Genomic DNA, 24,478 nt, shown 5'->3' with positions numbered 1-24,478 from the left:
CACTCAAAACAGAGGGTAAGAGAATCACTGGCAGAATGGCGGCACAAGCGAGCAAATTTGATTATTTTCCGTGGTAAAAATTATGTTAATGACGCAGATGCAGATCAAAGTATACTTTATTACTTAAAGTATCAGGCAAATGGATGGTCAAACAGAAAAGGGTCAACAGTGGCAAACAGCAGTAACAAAGAGATATCATACCAGGGTCATACACAGCAAGACAATATCAAAGAACAGGCAAAAATCAAGGTCGGTGAACAAAACAAGGTCAAAACTAGAATAGAACCATCAATACCCAGCAATGACTGTGAGCAAATGAGCCTCTTATATAGGACTAATAACACATGGCAAGTACTCAGGTGATCTGCTTCCTGGAAGTGTCATGTGCTGTGTCATGTGATCTGGACTGGGTGTAGTGTCTGTGTGTGGTGCATCCTGGGCGATGTGTCCGGAGATTGCAGATCGCAGTCTAAGCTGAGTATGAGGGAGAGATAGAGGCGCTTTTAGCACCAGGTGTGACAGATAAAAACTATATTACCATAGTTTAATGTGTATTTTCAATGTTTTATTGTCATTTTCTTCATAACAAGCATAAAAAACACTAGTAGGTTGTTATAGTACGTTGATAACAAGATAACTTTGCCGTTCCACCTTAAATGGTGCAACAGACGGCAGAGGCTGCAGCTTTTAAGGAGAAATGAAAAAAATTAAGTAAATTAAAAGTTAATAAAAGTTAATTCCAGCTCCCCATTACAGAGAAATTAAGGAATTAACAGTAATAATTAATTGCTGCATCATCTGCCTCTTTTCTGAAGACGTACGATAAAGCTCTAAAGTAAGCTAGTTAAGCAGCAGCAGTTAGGTTGCTGAACTTTAGCGCTGCACTGCTATATCTATAGCTATATCTGTATCGGGTGCTTATAAGGATTTTTCACAATTATAACTATGTTCTAAGGGGAAGGGTTGCACTTAAAAACAAGGGATAAGCATACAAAAGAGAAATGGGACGGGGCCTAAGTGTACTCTGACACATTGTGCGTATTATATGTGTGTGTTTTTCTCTGTGTAGGTGGTGTATGATGTACGAGGCATCCTGGAGAAGAACAGAGACACTTTCAGAGATGACATTCTCAATTTACTCAGGGAGAGCAGGTGTGTGTATACATACAGTATACTGTATCATGCATATTTTCCTTCGAAACATGTCTCTTACAAGTGTCTTTTGAAAACATGTTTTTCTGAACAGATTGATAAGACATGTCCTATGTGTATCTCTTTATCTCTCTCTCTCTCTCTCTCTCTCTCTCTCTCTCTACTTTTCCTCACCAGGTTGGATTTTGTGTATGATTTGTTTGAGAGGATGAGTGCTAGGTGCGGGCAGGACATGATAAAGAGCAGCTCACAGCATAGGAGGCCGACGGTCAGCTCACAGTTTAAGGTACATATACACACAGAGTGATCTATTAAAGCGTCTATTTCTTTTACTGTTGATGATTACGGCTTACAGCCAATAAAATCCCAAAAATCAGTGTATCAGGAAATTAGAATATTATATAAGACCAATTGGTACTTTTGGCAGTGTGGGCAGTGTGCCAAGTCCTGCTGGAAAATGAAATTCACATCTCCATAAAAGTTGTCAGCAGAGGGAAGCATGAAGTGCTGTAAGATTTTGTGGGAAAACAAAACTGCACTGACTTTAGACTTGATAATAAAACACAGTGGATCAACACCAGCAGATGACATGTCTCTCCAAACCATCACTGATTGGTGGAAACCTCACACTAGACCTCAAGCAGCTTGTACTGTGTGTCTCTCCACTCTTCCTCCAGACTCTGATCCCTTAATTTACAAATGAAATGCAAAATTTACTGATGGACAGTGATGGTTATGCTATATATAAAATATACAGTATATAAATCTTTAAAAATATTATTGATATTTTATTATTATATATCTGTTTTTCGTAACTTTTATTATTAGACTAGAGATATACTGGCTGTTGCTCCATGCGTTCTTGTAGATGACCGACTGCATTGTGAATTTATCTGTTCACTCACTTGTCTGTGTGCCACACGTGTGTTACTGGAGGCTTCCACTAGTGGGCAACACTGTTGTCTGATGACTGCTGGACAAAACCCTCATTTGGCTCTGTCGCCACTCAGTCACAGATTTTTTTCCTTTTCACGTTACACACTTCCACATCGACTTTTAAAATAATTTTTCTGAGTAAGTGGCCATCCAGGGGACACAATATTCTTGGTTACTTTATTATTATTTGCAGTAATTAAAAATTATTTGCGTAGAAATTTTGCCAATCTTTGCTTTGTATATATATAATCCACTATTTTGATTTCAGATTTTATATTTTTGTGTGAAACTCCAGAAAAATCTCCTTCCCAATTATTCTCTCATACAAAATACTCTCAAATGCACACAGCATGTGAGAAAATGTAACATTTTATTCATTTTCTGTCATCAAACATCAAAACATCTCTCCTACATCAGATTTAATCACACTGGACATTCCTATTGGACTCATAAATGCCTTTAGTGTCTGGACATTAGTGTTTGGAACTGCATCCACCTATAATCTGACCATCGCTCTCGGGCAAAGGACAGATGAGTGACAGGACAGGGGCACTTCAGGCGGCCAATCAGATTTCAGCTGGGGTCATTGCCCATGTGGCCCCGCCCCTAGAACCGCCAGTGCTCCTACCAGCTGTTCAGATTAGCATATTCTTCACTGTGCAGAAGCAAGAATTGACTGACGTCATCTATTGGAGCTGGCGTAGCTCCGGTCGCCATATTGGATGGGTCAACCACATGACCCCAGTGCATTTATAAGTACAGAGGAAGGTGTTTAATACAACTATAATAATCATAACTAACAATTTTTACCCGATTTTCACACTGATTGGTTTGTTACAAACAGCAGAGATATAGTAATGATACAGGATGCTGTCACACATTACAAATACCTGCTTTGATGCAGAAATATTTTTAGTATGCTTTTTATGCAGTATTGACAATAAAAAAATAAAAACAAAGGCAGACATAGGGTATGGCATATTAATAAGTGTATAAATGAATTGATTTTAATTTATTCCATTTATTTCTGTTTATCCAGAATTCTCTGCACTCTCTGATGTCCACCCTCAGCACATCCAACCCGTTCTTTGTGCGCTGCATCAAACCAAACAACAATAAGGTATGGATTAATCAAACACACACCCATACAAAACCAGATTAACACACACTATGTGCCCGATGCTCTTCCTCACACTCGTTTCTTCTGGAACTTTGCTCTATGAATTGCATTTGATTGCATTCAAACATCACTCCAACTTACACTATATGGGGAAAAGTATTGGGACGCCTGCTAGTATATTGCACCGTACCTGTTACAAATTAAAAGCTGATCTGGATTTAATTAGTTAATTAATTAATTAATTAATTAATTGGATTTGAAATTAGTTTGGTCACGTGGTTCATCTGCATATTACAAACTAAACTCTTCTTATTCAGGGACTGTTTAACTAGACTAAATTCTTATTAGGATATTTAACCCTGAACCTGAACCATCAAATAATTCCCAAAAATTCAAATTAAAATGATTCTTTAAACTTTTGAGCAATTATTTAAATATTGATCAACAAAATTGCATATATGACATTTTTTTTACTTATTTGTTTTTCAAGCAAACTAAAATATATCGAACACAAATTTGGGTGATTTCAATTAAGACATTTGTGCAGTACACAAATAATCTACAGAAAAAGGAGCAGAAAGCATGTATCTGATTTTATATTCTTATTTACATCATTCCACATAAGCATCTTTTTTTATCATATTAGTATTATATGATAAAAATAAATATTTAATATCATTTAAGCTTTGAATGTAAAATAATTTTAAATTTTAAATTAATAAATAATAATAATAATAATAATAATAATAATATTTTTAATTTTTTCTACATTACTTAATCTATTTAAGTTTTTTTTTTTTTTCAATTCATTCTGATGTAAAGTGTTAAAACATTTAATTTTACAATATTATGTTTTTCCTCATGTATCCAGCTTGGAATTTAAGCTAAGCTCATATTTAAAAAACAAAGTCTAAGAATTTTTTTTGTTTGTTTTAATAATCACTTATTTATTATTTTAATTGACTAAATTTTGTGAAAATGCAGGATTTCAACTAAATATTTTCTATTTAAACACAAAACAAAGGACAACAATGGCAAAGAACAGACCATAAACAGAGGTTAACGCTGCTGCGCTTGTCGTATGTTAATCCTGAAGTTGTGCCTTTTGTTCACTGTGTGGAAGATCTCACTACATATACGATCAATAGCCCCCACCCACTTCCCCCCACCACCACAGAGCGTCATAGACTGACGGCTATTAGCACCTCTTTCAGTAGATCTGTCCCACAGTCTGTAATTCACACCTACAGGGCGTCTGAGAGTTACGAGTGTATTTACAGCTCTGGAAATATAATAAAAATGATGAGTTTCTTTGATTTTACCAAATTGAAAACCTCTAGAATATAATTAAGAGGAAGATGGATGATCACAAGCCATCAAACCAAGCTGAACTGCTTGAATCTGTGTACCAGGAGTAAAGCAGCATAAAGGTATCTAAAAGCAGTGTGTAAGACTGGTGGAGGAGAACATGATGCCAAGAAATGACAGCATGAAAACTGTGATTAAAAACCAGGGTTATTCCACCAAATACTGATTTCTGAACCCTTAAAACTTTATATATTAATGAACTTGTTTTATTTGCATTATTTGAGGTCTGAAAGCTCTGCATCTTTTTTTTGGTGTTTCAGCCATTTCTCATTTTCTGCAAATAAATGCTCTAAATGACAATATTTTTATTTGGAATTTGGGAGAAATGTTGTCTGTAGTTTGTAGAATAAAACAGCAATGTTCATTGTACTCAAACACATACCTATAAACAGCAAAATCAGAGAAACTGATTCAGAAACTGAAGTGGACTCTGAATATATATGTCCACAGACACATTTGACCCTTACTATAACAGCAGTCACAACCCCCTGAGGGGAAAAGACTACATACAGAGGGTAACTTATTAAGTGTGTGTGTGTGTGTGTGTGAGCTGTGAGACTGAGAGTGGTTTTTAATTCACTGCTGACAGAAGGAGAGGTCACACATCATGAACTCAAGACAGATATAAGAGCTCTGAGAGTACGGGGGGACTTTTATATCTCCCGTGTGTATAAGTGTGTGTGTGTTTGGACAGTGGGCAGTCCATCTGACAGAGTATTTGCTGTGTTGCAGGTGTTCTGAGCTAGCCTGTGATGATCATGTCTTTGTAGCCCACAACGAGAGTCAGAGAGTGTGTGTATTAAATCTGATTACTGGAGAACATTAGAATTTGTCATTAATCCAATCAATACATTTTTATGAAGTTTAGTACACTGATAATAGGAGAGTTTACAGGAGTCATACAATAATCAGATTTTTGCTTTACAACAGCTAATAAATCTCACAGAATAAAGTAAACATCAATCAAACCCCAAACTTCATTCTGTAGCTAGTTTTAACACATCAAGCCACAATATGATCATTTATCAGCTAAGAAATTGGAGTAAACTGTTTTTTTTTAGATATTTAAAAAGATTATTATAATACCGTAAAAGCCTCATACTTTCTCAATTCTAATCTAAATCAGTACGTTTATTGATTTAAGTGATAATATTGTTATAAAAGTCAACAAAAGGGATATTTTTGTAAAATTGTTTATGTTTGCCATTTATATGCATGCACTAAATACTCTGCACTTTAGTGTTGTCGCAGATCTTTTTTGTTACATTATATTATTTTAAATTCAATACAATAATATTATTGCTATTATTTTATACCAGAGTATAAGAGTGGCTGTTTAGGTTTACACTACAGTTACATATTTTTTGTTTCTGCTAAATGTTTGAAATTTATTTATACTATTACCAGCAAGACTGTTGTTACCATAAAAAATACTATGAAATATTGTGATATATTTTTAAGGGCCATATCGCCTGTCTAAGTTATTCCCAGTCATTGGCTCCATTATAAAGATTCAGAGGATAGAGATTTATTTGAAACTTGTGGATCTACTGTAAAAATGTATCTAAAAAAACGTAATTAACATTTGACACACACACACATGCACGTGTGCATATACACACCTCTCACACATTGTATACACGCGCTCTCTCTCACTCTCTCTCTCTCTCTCTCACTATTTGAATGTAAACAGCTGGCCCGGCCACTGCCCCCAATTTACCCACAATCCACCTCCTGATCTCACACCCCCCCAAGTATGCACATGGATCAGAGCACCATGGCAACCGGCAGTGTCTGAAAGAGATCAGAGGGGTGTATTGTGTGGCCGGTGTGTGTGTGTGTGTGTGTGTGAGTGAGGGAGAGAGGAAGGGAGGGAAAGAGAGCGGTGGTCAGTTGATGACTGACTGGAGTAGAGGATACACACTTTCTCACTCTCTCTGAAACCAGACGTTACAGGATGGGGCCAGATATCGAGCTCTATTATGGTAGGTGCTTATAAAGTGCTTATTAAGTTGACTTGCGTATGTGTGTGTGTGTGTGTGTGTGTGTGAGAGAGAGGGAGAGAGAGAGAGTGAGAGTTTGTATCGGAAATTATTTCAGTAGATGCATTATGCACAGGTTGTGTCAGTTTTTTTTTAGCACTAAAATGACAAAAAGCATGATTTTATTGTTTCGTTTTAATTATTTTATACATTTAATAATAACCGTATTAAAGAGTATAGAAATAAGATTTATTCATTTTTTTGACAGAACAGGATATATAACAACCTATGTTCGTTCTTTTTATGATCGTTATTATACTTATTGTTGAATTTGACTAATTTTCTAACTTGTTTCAAAGCATTTGAGTCAGCAATCTATTTAACTATTTTTAATTTGTTTGAACCGTCAACCTGTATGTGTCCTGTAGCTACCTGTCAAGTGCTTATTCACACTCGTTCATTCTGTTTATTGTTGATGTAAAAGGTTGCATAGCTGGCAAAAAGCACGCGCTGTGGGTTTGTGCATCGCTGTGTATGTATGTGTTGGGTATATGCCTGTGTTGACAATTCACTGCCAAGATAGCAATGAACGTCTGGGTGTTGATGCCTGTCTAGGTTGTACTCAGTCACCTGTGTTTTCCTTTGCTAAGATAGCAATACCTTAGACATTTACCTGAACACACCTTATTTCCAGACCACCGCTCCCATCAGTGTAGAAATATTTTCAAGCAGCATTGCTGGGTGTAAGATTGTGACGAGCATTGTGATGCGCCTTGTAAGAGCAGGGTATAAAACGCAACCCACAGTTCATTAACCCCAGGTCTGCTAGTCAGTTATTAATCCCATTGCATTGTTTAGGTTGTGAATATTGTGGCATCCCGCAAGGTTCTGTTTTAGGATCTATTAAGTTATTGTTAACAGTAATGTACTTACCAGAGTGAAATTGTTAAGTGTGGATCTGCACAGCAATTGCTGGGGTTCCATACAAACATTTCGCAAATTTTATGCACGAAATTTCAGTCGAGAAAAAACGTAAAATATGTCATGCTTTCATCCACTACAGTTATGCAGTTTTACACCATTTATGCCATTGCAAAAAAGTAATTACAGATTATCTTGTTGCAGTTTATGTTGTGTATGTTTTGTGTAGTTATTTAGGTTGTGTATTGTTTAGCTTGGTTTAACTTGGATGCAAAATTATTAATATTTCTGCAGCAAAAAGATGTCAAATAAGTAGTGCTGTCAATGTTAATGCGTTTATCTCTCTCTCTCTCTCTCTCTCTCTGTCTCATGCTTACACACCCACACACCTTCTGACAAGGTTTACAAGTTGCTGAAGGTGGAATATGGAGCTAGTCTTCATTTCCTACATTTAAGCTCTCTATCATTTTTGTTTCTTTCCCAAAAATACAAGGAACTACCAGCTTTTAAAATGTCATGATTAAAAATTATTTTGATCATGATATTGTTTAATATTGTTGTGATTAATATATTAATAAATTTTTCTACTATAGTTGATATTCAAGCAATTGACACCAATAATGTAAATATAATTTCATTTTGTCAAACTAAGACTGATCCTTTTATTCACCTTTTAATACCCGTTGTTAAAAGCTTAGTCTTAAGAAGAATAAAAAGGTACGGTTAACCACGATTATTCAGTAGAGGTGGGCGATATGGCCCTAAAATATAAAAATATCACGATATTTCATGGTATTTTCATGATAATACTCTTGGCGATATGAAAAAACACTGAATTAAACATATATTTAATATATTTCAAGAATACACTACTGCAAGAAAATGAAAATTTGATTTGATTAATGCATATGATATGATAATGATATTGCAAACCCTTAACTGAGGTATTAAAAAACTAAACAAGAGTTTTATCAGATTTGTAACAGAATTCAGAAGATCCAGAATGTTATAATACTACTAATAATGCACTTTATATATCTCAATATATCCAGGATTAAAGTAAAATAAATAATACTGGACAGATATAATCTATCTCTATATAGTAGATATATAATGGGAAATTAGAACAGTGTGAATTTTTCTTTTGCTACAAACAGTGAAAAAAGTAGTACCCTGAAGTGATAATTAGGGGTGGGTGATATGGCACAACTTGTTAGGGTATAATATTGTTCACATTATTTAAAAATGTTACGATACGATATGACACACCCCTTTTAATCAGAATCAGAATTTGGTTGTGATTAATCGTGTTATAAATACTGTTGGAATGCTTCCATCCACTACAGTTATGCAAATAAAAAGAGGAAATTGGTAGCTGTACAGCAATATTGAATATTATGTGGGGTTCCACAGGGCACAGTGTTAGGGCCTATTAAGTTCTTGTTAATGTAAAGTAATGAAAGTAATGTATTAATTAGAGTAAAGTAATTAAAGTAAACTAAAGTGTGGGCTTACGTAGACTTCAGTACCCTCAGCAGATAGAGCAGATCTTGTGGATTTTTTCTTTTTTATGTAAGTTTATAACCCTGTGTGTGTAGCGAGTGTGTGAGAGCAGAGTGCGGGGATGTGCGGTAGAGCATGCTAAATGAGAGCAGTGTCTGTGGCCTCAGTGTTTGACTTTAAGTCTCTTTAGTGGCCATTCAACACGTAGACCATCGTCCACCTCCCCAACCCCCACTCCTACTGACTACCACCCCCATGACTACCACCCCCATGTATACAAACACAGGGTGAGAGACAGATACTCACAGACTGAGCAAAGGAGAGAGAGAGAGAGAGAGAGAGACAGGGGGACAGAACGAGGAGAGAGGAGAGATGATGGAGAAAGGTGATGGCATTGTTGAGATTCTGGCATTTATTGCATGCATCAGTGTGTTAAAGGAGAAGTCCGGTGTGAAATGGTAAAACCTTGGGTGTATTAAAATGTGATAAAAAGTACTTAAATTTTGTTGAATAGCTCACCTCTATTCTCCCGCAGATTTCTGAGATCCAGTGTTTTGTGCACTTTGCCCAAACAGGCGCTAGAATGAATGATATGGGGCATATTTTGCCCCTGCAGATAAATTCCTTTTTCCACCAATATTCAGGCTTAAAGCAGCTCCACACCTCATTAGTAGAATCAGGAGAGCCCTGACATTTAAAACGAGGCATTTAGAGCATTTAGTGCACGAGAAGTTTATTAAAAGACAATTTTAAGTTTACATCCCATAGCGTTTAGGTAAATCTAACAAATGAATAGTTAGAATAGTTGAGCTTTTGAGATTGCAAAATTAATGCATCTTTGGAAATTCATGAATTCCAGCTGTTGCTGAAAATATCTGGTTACTGTCGATATTAGAATGCATAAAAGAAGCAACAACAACTTACCTAAACATTGCTCAAAAAGTTTGACTATTTTACTATTATGTATTACTTATTGTGACCTAAATTTAAGATGGCGGCGCCAAGAGATTTACCTAAACGCTATGGGATGTAAACAGTGTTTTTTAATAAGCTTTTTGTGCACATTTAAAGCTCTAAATGCCTCATTTTAAAAGTCACTACTTTGAGTCTGAATGATGATTTGAGTGATTTATCTGCAGGGGCAAAATATGCCCCATCTCTCTCATTCTAAATCCTGTTTAAAATACTGGATCTCAGAAAGCTCTTGGATAATGGAGGTGGGCTATTCAACAAAGCTAAGTACTTTTTATCACTTTTTAATACACCCAAAGTCCATTTCACACCAGACTTCTCCTTTAATGTGTTTAATGTATGGTTGATTGAATGTGTGCGTATGAGAGAAAGTAAGAGAGACAGATAAAGAGAGAGAGTGAGTGAGATAAAGAGAGACAGACAGAGAGAGAGAAAAACAGTATGCGAGTTATTAAATGTTAATGTATTCCATAGTGAATATGATAATCACAGTGAACCGTTATTGACTCCACATTTCACAGAGCTCCATTCATCACTCATCCGTCCATCACATGCTCATTCTTCTCTCAGTCCGCCGTGTCCTCACATCTGCAGAGATGACATTTAGCCCGGGAACATAAGCGGGGTACACAGCACCCCATTTCCGACCTCATGCCCACATAGGGTCAGAGGTCACTGGAGTGGGGTGGGGGGGGGGGGGGGGGGTTCATTCATGATGAATCCTCTCTCTCTTCACTATTGTTCTGATTTTGGGTTGGAAGAGAGCGTTTCCCGAGAGCACGACAGAGTATGAAATTCAAAATACCTCAAATTAAATCGCTTTATTTCTGATCTCTGTATCCTCTTTTATATCCACGTGTCTCCATCTCTATTTCTTTGTCTCTCACTCGCTATTTCTCTGACTATATTATTTTTTTCTCTCTGTCTCTGTTCTCCTCTGTCGTTCTCTCAGATGCCGGATTGTTTTGATCACTCCGTGGTGCTGAACCAGTTGCGTTATTCTGGAATGCTGGAGACAGTCAGGATCAGACGCGCTGGCTTTCCAGTTCGCAGGACCTTCCAGGACTTCTGCTCCAGGTAAGTCTTGCTTTCTCAAAATAAGTATTACAGACCTCACCCTTTATTTCTGTCTTTATTTCTGTTAGACAAGTACTCTTCGTTAGTATAAAGACTGTGGGGAATATTGGGTAGTATAGGAAGTGTAGTGTATTATAGCGGAGTATGGGGTAGTATAGGGAGTATAAGGTAGCATAGGGAGTATAGGGTAGTATAAGGAGTTTATGATAGTATAAGGAGTTCAGAATAGTATGGCTGGTATAGGTAGTATAGGGTGTTCAAGATAGTATAAGCAGTATATGGAGTACAGTGCAATCTAGGTTAGTATGTAGAGTATTAGGAAATATAGGGAGTACAGGATAGTATGGTTAGTATAGGGAATAAAGAGTAGTATAGGGCATTCAGGATAGTATGGGGAGTACAGGGTAATGTAGGGTTGTATAGGGAGTATTGGGTAGTATAGGAAGTTCAGGATAGTATGAGTAGTATACAGATTACAGGTTAGTATAAGGTGTTTAGGATAATATAGACTGTATAGGGAGTACAGTGTAGTATAGGGAATTCAGGATAGTATAGGGAGTACATGGTAGTATAGAAGTTATAGGGTAGTATAGGGAATATAGGGAGGAGTATAGGGTAATGCAGGGTAGTATAGAAGTTATAGGGTAGTATAGGGAATATAGGGAGGAGTATAGAAGTTATAGGGTAGTATAGGGATGTAATGCAGGGTAGTATAGAAGTTATAGGGTAGTATAGGGAATATAGGGAGGAGTATAGGGTAATGCAGAGTAGTATAGAAGTTATAGGGTAGTATAGGGAATATAGGGAGGAGTATAGAAGTTATAGGGTAGTATAGGGATGTAATGCAGGGTAGTATAGAAGTGATAGGGTAGTATAGGGAATATAGGGAGGAGTATAGAAATTATAGGGTAGTATAGGGAATATAGGGAGGAGTATAGGGTAATGCAGGGTAGTATAGGGAATATAGGGAGGAGTATAGGGTAATGCAGGGTAGTATAGGGATAATCGGTTGATTTTGGATAGTACAGAAAGTATAGGGTAATAATGGTAGTAAAGTATAGGGTAGTATATGAACCATAAAATACAATAGAGTACTATAGAGAGTATAGTGTAGTATAAAGAATATACAAATTAAAGGGCAGTATAGAAAGAAAAGGTTTAGGGTAATATAGAAGGTAAGAGGGTAGTATAGGGTGGGATATCACAGTTTAGGAATATATATCAGAGTATATGGTAGAACAGAGTGTATATGGTATTATAAGTAGTATAGGGTGCATTATAGGAAGTATAGGGTAATACAGAAAGTATAGGTTATTATAGGGAGTATAGCAATAAGAATGAGACTATTAAACAGTACGTCATATTTTGTATTTTGGTTTTAGTAATATTTATATATTTTATATCCTTTTTGTAATATTTGGATGTATTGGATTCTGTTTTTTTATGCATATTACTTGGTAGATGGAAAACTGAATAATAATACTGAGGATTGAGAATGAGTGTTGGCAGTGTTTTATGGATAATGTGCTGTTGTACTGTTTTTTTTTTTTCAGATACTATGTGTTGATGAGGGGAGTTATCATGTGTGAGGATCAGAAGGAGGCGTGTCTCCGGTTGCTGCGTGTCTATGATAGCAGCAGTGCAGAATGGCAGCTGGGCAAGACCAAGGTAAGTTTCAGTGTTTTCATATTTCCTTTCATCTTCTCTCATGTCAACTCATCTTCATCTTTGTACAAAAAACTCTTTCTCTTATCTTTTTAGTTAAAGTTTTTTTTTTAGCTTGTAAGTATTTGAATGTGAGTGTTTTGTTCTGATAGGTGTTCCTGAAGGAGAGCCTAGAGCTGCGATTGGAGAAGAAACGAGAGGAGGAGGTGCTCCGGGCTGCAGCCATCATTCAGGCTCATATACTGGGCTACAGGGCACGGTAAGCACACACACACACACACACACATATATATACAGTAAATAATGAGAATAATGAGAGACTCTATACTCCACCTAGGGGCAGTGTAAAGCCTGTGTATTTTTTAGTTGAAGACTTTACTCTGTTTAGGGCCCTAGAATGTAAAACTGTGTTCAACATATTTATCACACTATAAGGTGCACTTAAAATCCTGAAAATCCCAAAAATCATCAGTGCGCCTTTTAATCCAGTGCGCCTTCAGTATGAATTTTACCAGTCAGGTATTTAGAAGCAGTGAAGCCACTCTGCTAAAGTACAGAGTTATACAGGAGTTTCAGTGAAGTTTCTCCAGCACCAAGGCTGGAGCAGTATTAGCATTAGCCGCTAAGCCCTAGCTCTTTCGCCAATCAGAGGTGAGCATATCGGACTGTAGTCTGCCTGGTTACCGTGTTAAAACAAGCTACATGGGACGAACCGCTAGATAATAGTTAATAATAAACGCAGGTTTCCTCAGTGTAGCTCTGTCAGGTGGCATTTACTAGCGCTAACCGCGACTAGCGCTGCTGAAACTTAAAACTGAACTTAAAATCACATAGTCCACTAAAAAATTGCCTGTCCAACAAAAACCTATATTATCCATTTCTCAGTTATCAGTAATTTTTTACTATTGTAAGTTATTATTATAAGATTTTAAGTGTTTTCATGGAATATATAATATGTTTTTGTACATAAATATGTCTTGAATAGGGCTGCAATGTAATTAAACGCATTGTGTCTCTTTGTGGCTTATAGAAAGCAGTACAGGCGGCTGCTGCAGTGTGTGGTGGTGATCCAGAAGAACTGGAGGGCGCGATTCTGGCGCAAGCGCTTCCTGATGCTGCGCTGGGCCTCGATCACACTCCAGAAAAGAGTCAGAGGTCAAAGGGCGCGGCAGCTCTACCTACAGCTGCTGGAGGAACGAAAGAGGAGGTTAGAGGAAGAGGAGGAGCGGAGACGAAGAGAGGAAGAAGAGCTAGAGAGGTGGGCGGGGCTTTTTGACTCTGATTTATTCTTTGTAGTATGTAGTAAATATGACTTAGGTCCAAGTTGGTAGTTACTCCTAAATTGTAATTATAACAATGTTTTGATCTGTTTATTTATTATTTAGGAAGAGACAGGAGATGGAGGCAGAGCGGCAGGCGCGAGAAGTAAGTGCAATCTCATAATCTTCCCTTGATTTAAATGGTTCTAAATGGTAAACTAATTGTTAACTTGGGTGAATATGGAGTAAAACCTTTGGTTTCCGTTGTTTGTTTCCATCACACTGATTTCTGCCGACAGTTGTGGCTCAATCACAAGTAATAGTAAAATGTATTTTAAAAAAGATGTAAAACCAACATGTTTTAGGAGGAAAAAGAATAAAGACTTTTAACACCACTAACCACATCCTCTGTAAAACATGGTGGTGGTAGTATGGGCATGCAAGGCTTCCAATGGCACTGGATCAGTAGTGTCTATTGAAGATGTGACAGACAGCAGAAGCAGAAGGATAAGTTCTGAAGTGAACAGGGATTTACTTTCTGCTCAGATTCAATCAAACGCAGCAATGTTGTTTGGACAGATGGACAATGACCCGAAAAATACTGTGAAAGCATTTGTTGAGTTTTTTAAGGTTAAGAAGTGAAATATTCTGCAGTGGTCAAGTTAATCCCCAGATCTGAACCTGATCGAGCAGCATTAAGTCACTTGCTTAAAATTAAACTAATTGTAGAAAGATCCACATCTGAAGACGCTGCAGTAAAGACCTGGTGAACATCATAAAGGAGGACACCCAGTGTTTGGTGATGTTCCTGGGTTCCAGACCTCAGGCAGTTATGGCCTGCAAAGGATTCTCAACAAAGTATTAAAAATGAACAGTTGGGGGCGCTGAGTGGTGCCACTATGATCAGGAGATTGCTGGTTCGAATCCCGGTCATATCACTTGCCATCAGCTGCCGGAGCCCCGAGAGAGCACAATTGGCCTTTCTCTCTCTGGATGGGTAGATGGTCCTATATTTGCTCATCACTCCTAGGGGGGTGATGTCGAACAGCACAAGGCATCTGTGAGCTGATGTATTGGTACTGAGTTGCTGTGCTTTAAAAAGAGGCGGAGTCTGACTTCACATGTATCGGAGGAGGCGTGCGCTTGTCTTCACCCTCCTTGTGTTGTGTCGTCACTAGTGATGGGGGATGTACAGCTGAGTAGCAGTTGAATGCGTGGGACAATTGGCCTAGCTAAATTGTAAGAAAATGGGGAAAAACATAGAAAAAAAAGAATATTTGACTTTTACTTTTGAGCCCCTAAAATGATATGACTTCACTTTACTACACTTCAATTGCATGGCATTTCTTTCATTTAAAATCCAATATGGTGGCATGCAGAGCCCAAATCATGAAGATTGTGTCACTGTTCAAAATGTATAGGCCTAACTAATGCTCCACTATTGATAGGTATCTGCAATCTGGCATTGAAGGTGAAAATCTTTTTTCTTTACGTTCTAGGCCGAGGAGGCACGGAGAGCAGAGGAGGCTCAGCGAAAGAAGGAAGAGGAGGCTCTTAAAAAGCAACAGACATTGGCGTCATCTTCATTGTCTTTGCCTGAGAGTGACCTGCCCGAACCTTCAGCTGAAGAGGAGGCCTTTGAAGAGGTGTTTGAAGAGGAGGTGCGTCCACACGAGGCGTCTCAGGTGGAGGAGATCTTGCGCCTGGAGAGGGAAATCGAGGGGCTAAGGCGACAGAAGGAGACGCGGGAGCAGTGCCTGAACACCCATTCGCTGGCCCGTCTGCAGCAACTGCGGGATCAGGAGCTGCTGCGTCTGGAGGAGGAGGCCTGCCGGGCGGCCCAGCAGTTCCTCTCCTCGCTCAACTTCCACGAGATAGACGAGTGCGTGAGAAACATCGAGAGCTCCATGGCGCTGGAGGCCACGGACCAAGGTAGGCAAGCGGGTGAGGAGGAGGAGGAAGTGGATGAAGGCTTGGGTGTGGATGAAGACGGTTTTAAAGACTCGCCGAACCCCAGCGAGCATGGCCATTCAGACGGACAGAGGACCAGCGGCATCCGCACCAGCGACGACTCGTCAGAGGAGGACCCCTACGCCAATGACCGCATGGGCCCTCCCCCTGCCATGCCAACCATCCTGCCCTCAGCCTATCACGGACCTCCCGGCAGCAGGGACGCCGCCTATTGCAGGGCCCAGGAGGACGAGGAGGAGGACGTGGAGCTGATTCCACCAAACGAGGACTCGGATTATGATGCTGATGATTACGACGAGGGCGGCATCAACATGCCTCCCAGCATGCCACTCTGTCTGACCCAGAGCGGCCGCTGGTCACAAGACTACCGCAGTTCCCTGGCAACAAGCACCAGTGCCAGCTCGGGGGCTTACAGGTTCAGCTCAGAAGGAGCTCAGTCATCAGTGAGTCTTCACTTATCAACTGATTAATACATACATTAGAAGGAATTAGAAGAATTGAAATGATACTGTGTGCTAAGAAATCTCAGCATAAGCAGTGTTGTAGAGGTTCCTAACAAAGTTCTGCGATAATCCATCCCATGATGTGCTGTATATTAACATACTCTCTACCTTCTTTCTCAGTTTGATGACAGCGAGGATGACTTTGAAAGATTTGATACAGATGACGAGTCGTCATATCGAAGAGATTCAGTGTACAGCTGCGTCACTCTGCCGTACTTCCACAGCTTCCTCTGTATCAAAGGTACAAAACAAACATCCCCAATTTCTACCCTGCAAAAACCGGAGCTTGGAGATCACTGATAAACAAAGGTGCAGGAGCAATAGGTGTGACAGTTATGCTTGCTGGCAGATAGTTACTGTTTTATTTACATCCATTTTCTGTCTTAATACAGACAAGTCCTTTTATATTTTGCGGTTTTTAAATTTTGTTTGTTTAGAAGTAGTTTTGTCATTTTGATCTAAGAGACGTGTTGGTGAGTTTGGCTATTGGTTGATTGGTATTGCTTAACCATGCTTGTGTTTCCTGTGAGCAGGTGGTCTGCTGAACTCGTGGAAGCGGCGCTGGTGTGTGCTGAAGGACGAGACGTTCCTGTGGTTCCGGAGCAGGCAGGAGGCTCTGAAGCAGGGCTGGCTGCTGAAGAAAGGTGGAGGCTCCTCCACACTGTCTCGCCGCAACTGGAGACGCCGCTGGTTCGTCCTGCGGCAGAGCAAGCTCATTTACTACGACAACGACGCTGAAGAGAGGATGAAGGGCATGTTGGACATTCACGAAGCCAAGTAAGTAGAGCTTAGAGCATTAGGGGCACGTCTAGGTAGCTGCGCCCCTAAAATAGCAATTCGCCAAAGTCAGTGCACCTGACTCTTAAACAGAATGGCAAATGCCACGCTAATTAGTTTATTACCCGTTACACCCCAAAACCCACCCGTGATTAATTAAGAGAATTAGTACATGCCTTTTTCACATTTCAAGCCTCACAAGACATACTTTTCCCGTCATTATGATAGTAAAGACACACTGACACACCCTAAATCAAGCTGTGCTGTTGGCAGCTCACCAATAGAATGCTTAAATAGGGCCCTATTTCTATTGTATTCCTGTGTGAGAGGATAGTCAGTCAGTAGAGTATTAATCAGTAATCAGAGGAAGAGGAACGTAGTGAAGAAGATTAAAGTTGTGCCAGCCCTGATGATGATATGTAACTCTATTTATCTTTGTTTAATAGAGAGATCATTGACATCACAGGAAAGGAGAATGGAATAGACATTGTTATGCCTGAGAGAACATACCATCTTATAGCGGACACTGCAGAAGATGCCAGGTAAAATATTTTGTGTGTGTGTGTCTGTGTATATGTGTGTCTGTGTGTGTGTCAGTGTGTGGGTGTGGGTTTTTTCCAATTTGTTACATTTGTTTAAATAACTAAAAACGTTTTTAATGACTTTTGAAATACCGGTAATATTATGTGGTCTGAGTAGCCGTCAAACATGGTGGGGGTAGTATGAAATATTTAAATGTAACAGACAAAAAGCTCTGGAAAAAAAATAAGGGAGCCCTTATAAAATGATGTGTTTCTTTGATTTTACCAAACTAAAAAATTCTGGAATATAATCAAGAGGAAGATGGATGTTTACAAGACATCAAACCAAGTTGAACTGCTTGAATTTTTGCACCAGGAGTAAAGGCATAAAGTTATCCAAAAGTATTGTGTAAGACTGGTGGAGGAGAACATGCCAAGATGCATATAAACTGTGTAAAAACCAGGGTTATTCCACCAAATATTGATTTCTAAACTTTTAAAACTTTATGAATATGAACTAATTTTCTTTGCATTATTTGAGGTCTGAAAGCTATTTTATTGGCTGCCTTGAAGATTACCGTTTTAATTGGCTGTTTCTCTGTGTACTTTGCAGCCATTGGTTCAGTGTGCTGAGTCAGGTCCACACCTCTACTGAGCAGGAGATCAGAGAGATGCATGATGAACAGGCTAACCCACAGAATGCAGTGGTGAGTAAATACACACACATGTAAATGTGATGTATGGTAATCAGATTATAGTAATGATAATAGTGATGTAATCTGTATGTCTCTTTTCAGGGTACTCTCGATGTCGGGATGATTGACTCTGTGTGTGCCTCAGATAACCCAGAGAGGTATGCAATACAAACGCATATACACACACACTACAAATGTATTAGAATTTAACAGGGTTCCCGCAGGTCCTTAATAAGTATAAAATATCCAAAATTAATTTAGGTCTTAAGTTGTCTAATATTTACTGTAAATTTGCTGTAGGTATTACATTTTATAACTTTATTTTAATGTTTAATGCCGGTGGAAAACCACAGTGGCTCACCGTAAACATCTAATCCAGAAAGAGAACTAAGGTTAATGGAGAGCTAGTTAACATTAGCGGCGAGCTAGCAAACCAAGCGGAGAGCTAGCTAACATTAGCAGTGAGTTAGTTAACATGCTAACATACTAACATTAGCGACATAGCTAAAATACATTAGTGCCGAGATAGCGAACATGCTAACTTACTAACTTGTAATATATGTTGGCTCTGTTCTGTATTACAATGGAACAATGGCCGCTAATGTTAGTGAGCTCTCTGCTAGTGTTAATTAGCTGGCCGCTAATGTTAGCTAGCTCTCTGCTAGTGTTAGTTTGTTGGCCGCTAATGTTAGTGAGCTCTCTGCTAGTGTTAGTTTGTTGGCCGCTAATGTTAGCTAGCTCTCTGCTAGTGTTAGTTAGCTGGCTGCTAATGTTAGCTAGCTCTCTGCTAGTGTTAGTTAGCTGGCTGCTAATGTTAGCTAGCTCTCTGCTAGTGTTAGTTTGTTGGCCGCTAATGTTAGCTAGCTCTCTGCTAGTGTTAATTAGCTGGCCGCTAATGTTAGCTAGCTCTCTGCTAGTGTTAGTTTGTTGGCCGCTAATGTTAGTGAGCTCTCTGCTAGTGTTAGTTTGTTGGCCGCTAATGTTAGCTAGCTCTCTGCTAGTGTTAGTTAGCTGGCTGCTAATGTTAGCTAGCTCTCTGCTAGTGTTAGTTAGCTGGCTGCTAATGTTAGCTAGCTCTCTGCTAGTGTTAGTTTGCTGGCCGCTAATATTAGCTAGCTCTCTGCTAATGTTAGTTAGCTCTCTGATGATTAGATGGTCACTGTGCTTTCCCACCAGCATTAAACACGCTAAAATTTAATACCTACAGCAAATTTACAAATTTTTTAAAAAAGTTTTGATTTCCAATACAGTTAAATATTTTCTACCAAAGAAATTATGACTACATTTATAATGTAATTTAATTTTAAATTATAATTATTGAGGTCTTAAAAAGGTCTTAAAAAGTTATAAATTTGACTTTTTAAATGGCGCAAGAACTTATGTCATGGTGGTGTCTTCTGCATCATCTCCAGGCCGAACTCGTTCGTGATTATCACGGCTCATCGTGTTCTGCACTGTAATGCTGAGACTCCAGAAGAGATGCACCACTGGATCGCCCTGCTACAGCGTTCCAAAGGAGACACGCGTGTTCAGGGTCAGGAATTCATCATCAGAGGTGAGACATCAGCTCATCAGGTCATTCATGAGTCAGAGGTCATGTCAGAGGTGTCACATGTTAAACATTTGTCTCCAAATTCAGAACATACTTTCAATGTAGCAGTGAGGTTCCTTAGTTAGAGATTTATAGTCATGGTGAAAGTGTGGCACCCCTGAAATTTCCCCAGAAATGCCTCTAGTGTCTCTAGGTCCTGAATGACACACTTTTAAATTAATAGAGTTGTCTTACAACATGAAATCCTACAATGTGTCTTGTTTCTTATACTGTCTGATAAAGCAGTCTCTCTCTCTCTCTTTTTCTCTCTCTCTCTCTCTCTCTCTCTCAGGTTGGCTCCATAAGGAGATGAAGGGCAGTAGTCGTGGTAACCTCAGACTAAAGAAACGCTGGTTCCTACTTACCCATAATTCCCTGGACTACTACAAAAGTTCAGAGCGAAATGCTCTTAAACTGGGATCTCTGCTGCTCAACAGCCTGTGCTCTGTACTGCCCCCTGAGGAGAGAGTGTACAAAGAGACTGGTGAGTGCTTACACACGCATCCACACGTATACTCTATGTCCAAAGACTCTATCTTACACCCTGCACAAGGTAAAGCTTAGATTGGGCCTTAAAAAATCCAGCCCAACCCGAGCCCATGCACATTTTCTAACTTATGGCGTCACATCAATGTCAAAAGTCGGGGGCGCAAAAACAACAGCTGAAAAAAATTAACCAGCATTTTTTAACATTTTGTGTGTGTAAATTAACTTCTTGTGAGCACAAATGTGAAACTCGCAAGCAAAAAAAAAGGGGATTGTGTGCGCGCTGAAAAGAATATCACTCTCGAGCTTCATTTTTCTCCTCTCGGGTGTTTATTTTCCTCTTGAATTCACAGTTCTCCTCGCGCGGCATGCAAATTACCTGCAGCTGCACTTTTTGCTTGAGTGAGTTTTTTGCGCTCGAGTGTTGAAAGGGGTGATTTTGACAGTCTGGGGGCGGGGTCAGAGTCACCTCCCTCAGCGAATGCTATTGGCTGATATCTCCAGGGTTTGTGACAGACCTCCTACCTCCACGAGCCGGAGGAAGGTGGAGAAATGAGGACAGCAGGAGAGTTAGCTAGCTGGCTATGCTAACATCCAAACAACCCACTCTGGTGCTGTTAGCCCAGGTTAGCGCAGGAGCGACCGGCTCTCTGAAATTTAAGAACAATGTTTATTAAGAAAAGTTGCACACAGCACTGCAAAATCCATGACAATGAGTTTCACATTTTTAACTAAATTACTGAAATAAAGTAACTTTACTAATATTTTGAAATGCACTAGTATATGTGGGGCCCACCTGAACCCTGTCATGTTATTTGGGAAACACACGTCAGAACTCTAATTCTCTCATTAACCCAGTAGTGTATTTGTGTGTGTGTGTGTGTGTGTGTGTAGGTTACTGGAGTGTGACAGTGTTTGGGCGTAAGCACTCCTACAGGCTGTACAGTAAACTGCAGAGTGAAGTGTCTCGCTGGGCCAGTGCTGTCCAGAACGTCATCGATACCAAACCTCCCATAGACACCCACACCCAGCAGCTCATCCAGGACATTAAGGTAACACACAGCCTACACATCCACGTGCAACCTCAAAACACATCCATGCACATCTGCAGCCCATTAACTTTACTAAATATGGAACAGTGGACAGTGATGCAGTTTTTCCTATACCACATTAGTGGATTTACTGTATGACTTTTAGTTGTAATATATATGGGCTTTAACAAAATATAATTATACAGTGACTGTGCAGTGACTTAATAATAATAGCTGCATATATTTTCTTTACTTTTTTATGGTGTTTTCAGGAGAACTGTCTAAACTCAGAAGTAGTGGATCAGATTTACAAGAGGAACCCAATCCTGCGATACACACACCACCCTCTACACACACCACTGCTGCCACTACCCTATGGAGATGTCCACCAAAGCCGTGAGTAACCTTCATTTACGTAAACACACATATCCCAGTGAATATTCACACAGTTTGTAGACTAAATTCTGTACGTGCCCACCACTCTGGTTTTGCTGATAATGTTGGTTGGTCAATTTGATCTTGCATCAAAAAGAGGTTTCTAGCATTCTTAAATTTCTTTAGTCTCTTGTCTAAAAATATATATAGGCCTGTTACAATAAGTACTATATATTTGGCGATATATATATATATTTTTATGCCAGTGAAATGATTATATTAATAGTTAATTAATAAAAATGCAGTGTCACCCTTTTACAGAGAAACAGAATTTAATTCAGAATAGTGTGGGAGAGGTATGATTTTTTGCCAAATTTGTCTGTTAAATGTTTGGAGCATATTTTCAATATATTTGCTTGATGCTGGTCATTCTGGATGTTCAGTTTAGTAATGCAAAACCCTTCAAGAGCAGCTGATCAAGCTGAGATGTTTATAATAATGTAAAAAAAAATAAAAAAGGAACACTGCCTGATGCCATTTCCTGCCTGTTAATTGAGTTAAATTTAACATTAATTTAATTATCACTATGGCATGTTGTGTTATATCTGAAACTAAAAAAAGGAATATTTAAAAAAAATAAATGCAGCCAGAAAGTCAATGTTGGTAAATATTTGTGTCAGATTAATTTCATTATCTTAGACATAATGGGTTTAGAAACAGGCTGATGAAAACATGGTCTATTTGAGAACTTGAGTTGAATTGTTGAATCTGCCTCTGAAATAGATATTAAATTATAGTGACACTAAACCCCCTGATTTTAGCTGACTCCACCCTCAGCTCAATTTTGAAAAAGGGTAAACAAAAATGTGAGTACTTTGGGAGGGGCACTGGGTGATGTATGGGTTTAGAGGCAGGGCGGGGAAGGGGAGCTGATTGGCTGAGCTGCAGCAGCAATGTACCTCAGTAAGACCCAGATGTCTGGACATCAGCAGTATACAGAATAATCATCCTCGCCTATAGCACAGTTGAACCTGAGAGGAAGCTGCAGTGGCAGAAATTATCACAAAAGTTTTTTTTAAAAGGTTCTGAAATGTTTAGAAAACTTTTAAACAGGACTGTTATGTTTCATTACTTCAAAAGATCACATTTCAGCTACTTATGGAAGATATGGTTTAAGGTTTAGTGACTCTTAAGTCACTTTTGTAGATAAAATTAGGTGTTTAACAACCTGAGACCCACATTAAAAATGCTTCTGACGCTGAGTAAAACCTTGCTAAATCCTAAATGCTGAAACAGAACATAAAAAATAGAAAATACTATGCTTAACTACCTCTACATCACCCACCCACCATTAACTGATAATCAACAGTAGATACAGCAGATGGTAAAGACCTTACCCAATAGAAACATCCACAATAACTGTCTCTCTTTCTCTCTCTCTCTCTCTCTCGACTTGTAGACGATAAGGGAAGGAACTACAGCACTTTGCAGGCAGAGGCTCTGAAGCTCTTCAGCATCCTTCAGCAGCTGGAAGGCGTGACCGACCCGGTTCCAGTCATCCAGGGTCTTCTGCAGACGGGCCAAGACCTCCGACCCCTGCGGGACGAACTCTACTGCCAACTTATCAAGCAAACAACACGCCCCCCTCAGCCAGGAGGCCCCGCCCACGTCAACGGCTGGCGAATCATATCCTGCATGTGTTGTACCTTTAGCCCCTCCTCCAGGAGCATCCTGAAATACCTCAAATTCCACCTGAAGAGGACACGAGAACTGTACCCAGGCACTGAGATGGAGCGCTACGCGACATTTTCCCAAGATGCACTGCGGCACGTCCGTGTGCGGGAGAGTGTGCCGTCGCGTGAAGAGCTACGAGCCATTCTCAGCAGACAGGAAATGACATCAACTGTGTACTGCCATGGAGGCGGGTCCTGCAAAATTACCATCAACTCGCACACCACAGCCGGAGAGGTACAGACACACACCTTCACATGTATATAAATATATATATATAGTACTATACGTTCATAGTGCTAATAATGTGTAAATGTGCTGTTTTTAAAGCTATTACTAGAGCAAATTTTCCTAATTTGCCATTCAAACTACTTGTAGAAGTAAAGCTGTTTTCACAATATCATGGCGCATCATGATGCTTATTGCTACCTTACACCCCGTCGACAGTCTTATTTTCACGCCTTGTGCCCGCATCATTTAAATAGCAATGGCGCTTGTGAATATATCTACGCCGATAGGCGTGGTGGTCTGGAAATGAGGTGTGTTCAGGTAAAGCTCTGGACTATTGCTATCTTGGCAGTAGAAAACACAGGTGCGCCGCTAACTGAATACAACCAGCTTCACTGAAAATATACCAATCCGCCAAAGTCATTGATTGGTTTATTCAACGTTATGCCCACAACACACTCATCATTAATGAAGAGAATTAGTACATGCCTTGTGCTCGTTTTAAGCCAAGCGACCTTTACTTTTCACGTCGTTACGATAGCAAAGGCACACTGACACGCCCTAAATCAGGAGTGTCCAAACTTTTTTTGTTGGGGGCCAGAAGGAGAAATATA

At 39.3% G+C, this 24,478-nt stretch overlaps 1 protein-coding gene across 1 annotated transcript in view; it reads left to right on the top strand.

The window, feature by feature from the left end:
• The window catches only part of myo10 (myosin X), a 106,415-nt gene that overhangs the window by 73,084 nt on the left and 8,853 nt on the right, over positions 1-24,478 (top strand). Inside the window, exons 17-35 of the mRNA XM_049476815.1 lie at positions 1,070-1,152; positions 1,330-1,438; positions 3,128-3,208; positions 10,907-11,031; positions 12,585-12,699; positions 12,849-12,955; positions 13,727-13,954; positions 14,082-14,121; positions 15,455-16,369; positions 16,550-16,670; positions 16,963-17,206; positions 17,653-17,748; positions 18,341-18,434; positions 18,525-18,580; positions 19,835-19,977; positions 20,306-20,497; positions 21,394-21,551; positions 21,803-21,926; positions 23,365-23,873. Of these exons, the coding sequence (XP_049332772.1) occupies positions 1,070-1,152; positions 1,330-1,438; positions 3,128-3,208; positions 10,907-11,031; positions 12,585-12,699; positions 12,849-12,955; positions 13,727-13,954; positions 14,082-14,121; positions 15,455-16,369; positions 16,550-16,670; positions 16,963-17,206; positions 17,653-17,748; positions 18,341-18,434; positions 18,525-18,580; positions 19,835-19,977; positions 20,306-20,497; positions 21,394-21,551; positions 21,803-21,926; positions 23,365-23,873 (3,540 nt within the window). The remainder of the gene's footprint in view (positions 1-1,069; positions 1,153-1,329; positions 1,439-3,127; positions 3,209-10,906; positions 11,032-12,584; positions 12,700-12,848; positions 12,956-13,726; positions 13,955-14,081; positions 14,122-15,454; positions 16,370-16,549; positions 16,671-16,962; positions 17,207-17,652; positions 17,749-18,340; positions 18,435-18,524; positions 18,581-19,834; positions 19,978-20,305; positions 20,498-21,393; positions 21,552-21,802; positions 21,927-23,364; positions 23,874-24,478) is intronic.

The sequence above is a fragment of the Astyanax mexicanus genome, chromosome 4 (assembly GCF_023375975.1).
Source record: "Astyanax mexicanus isolate ESR-SI-001 chromosome 4, AstMex3_surface, whole genome shotgun sequence".
Classification (NCBI taxonomy): Eukaryota; Metazoa; Chordata; class Actinopteri; order Characiformes; family Acestrorhamphidae; genus Astyanax; species Astyanax mexicanus.
The sequence above is the reverse complement of the archived record's forward strand: the minus strand, read 5'-3'. Positions and strand labels throughout refer to the sequence as shown.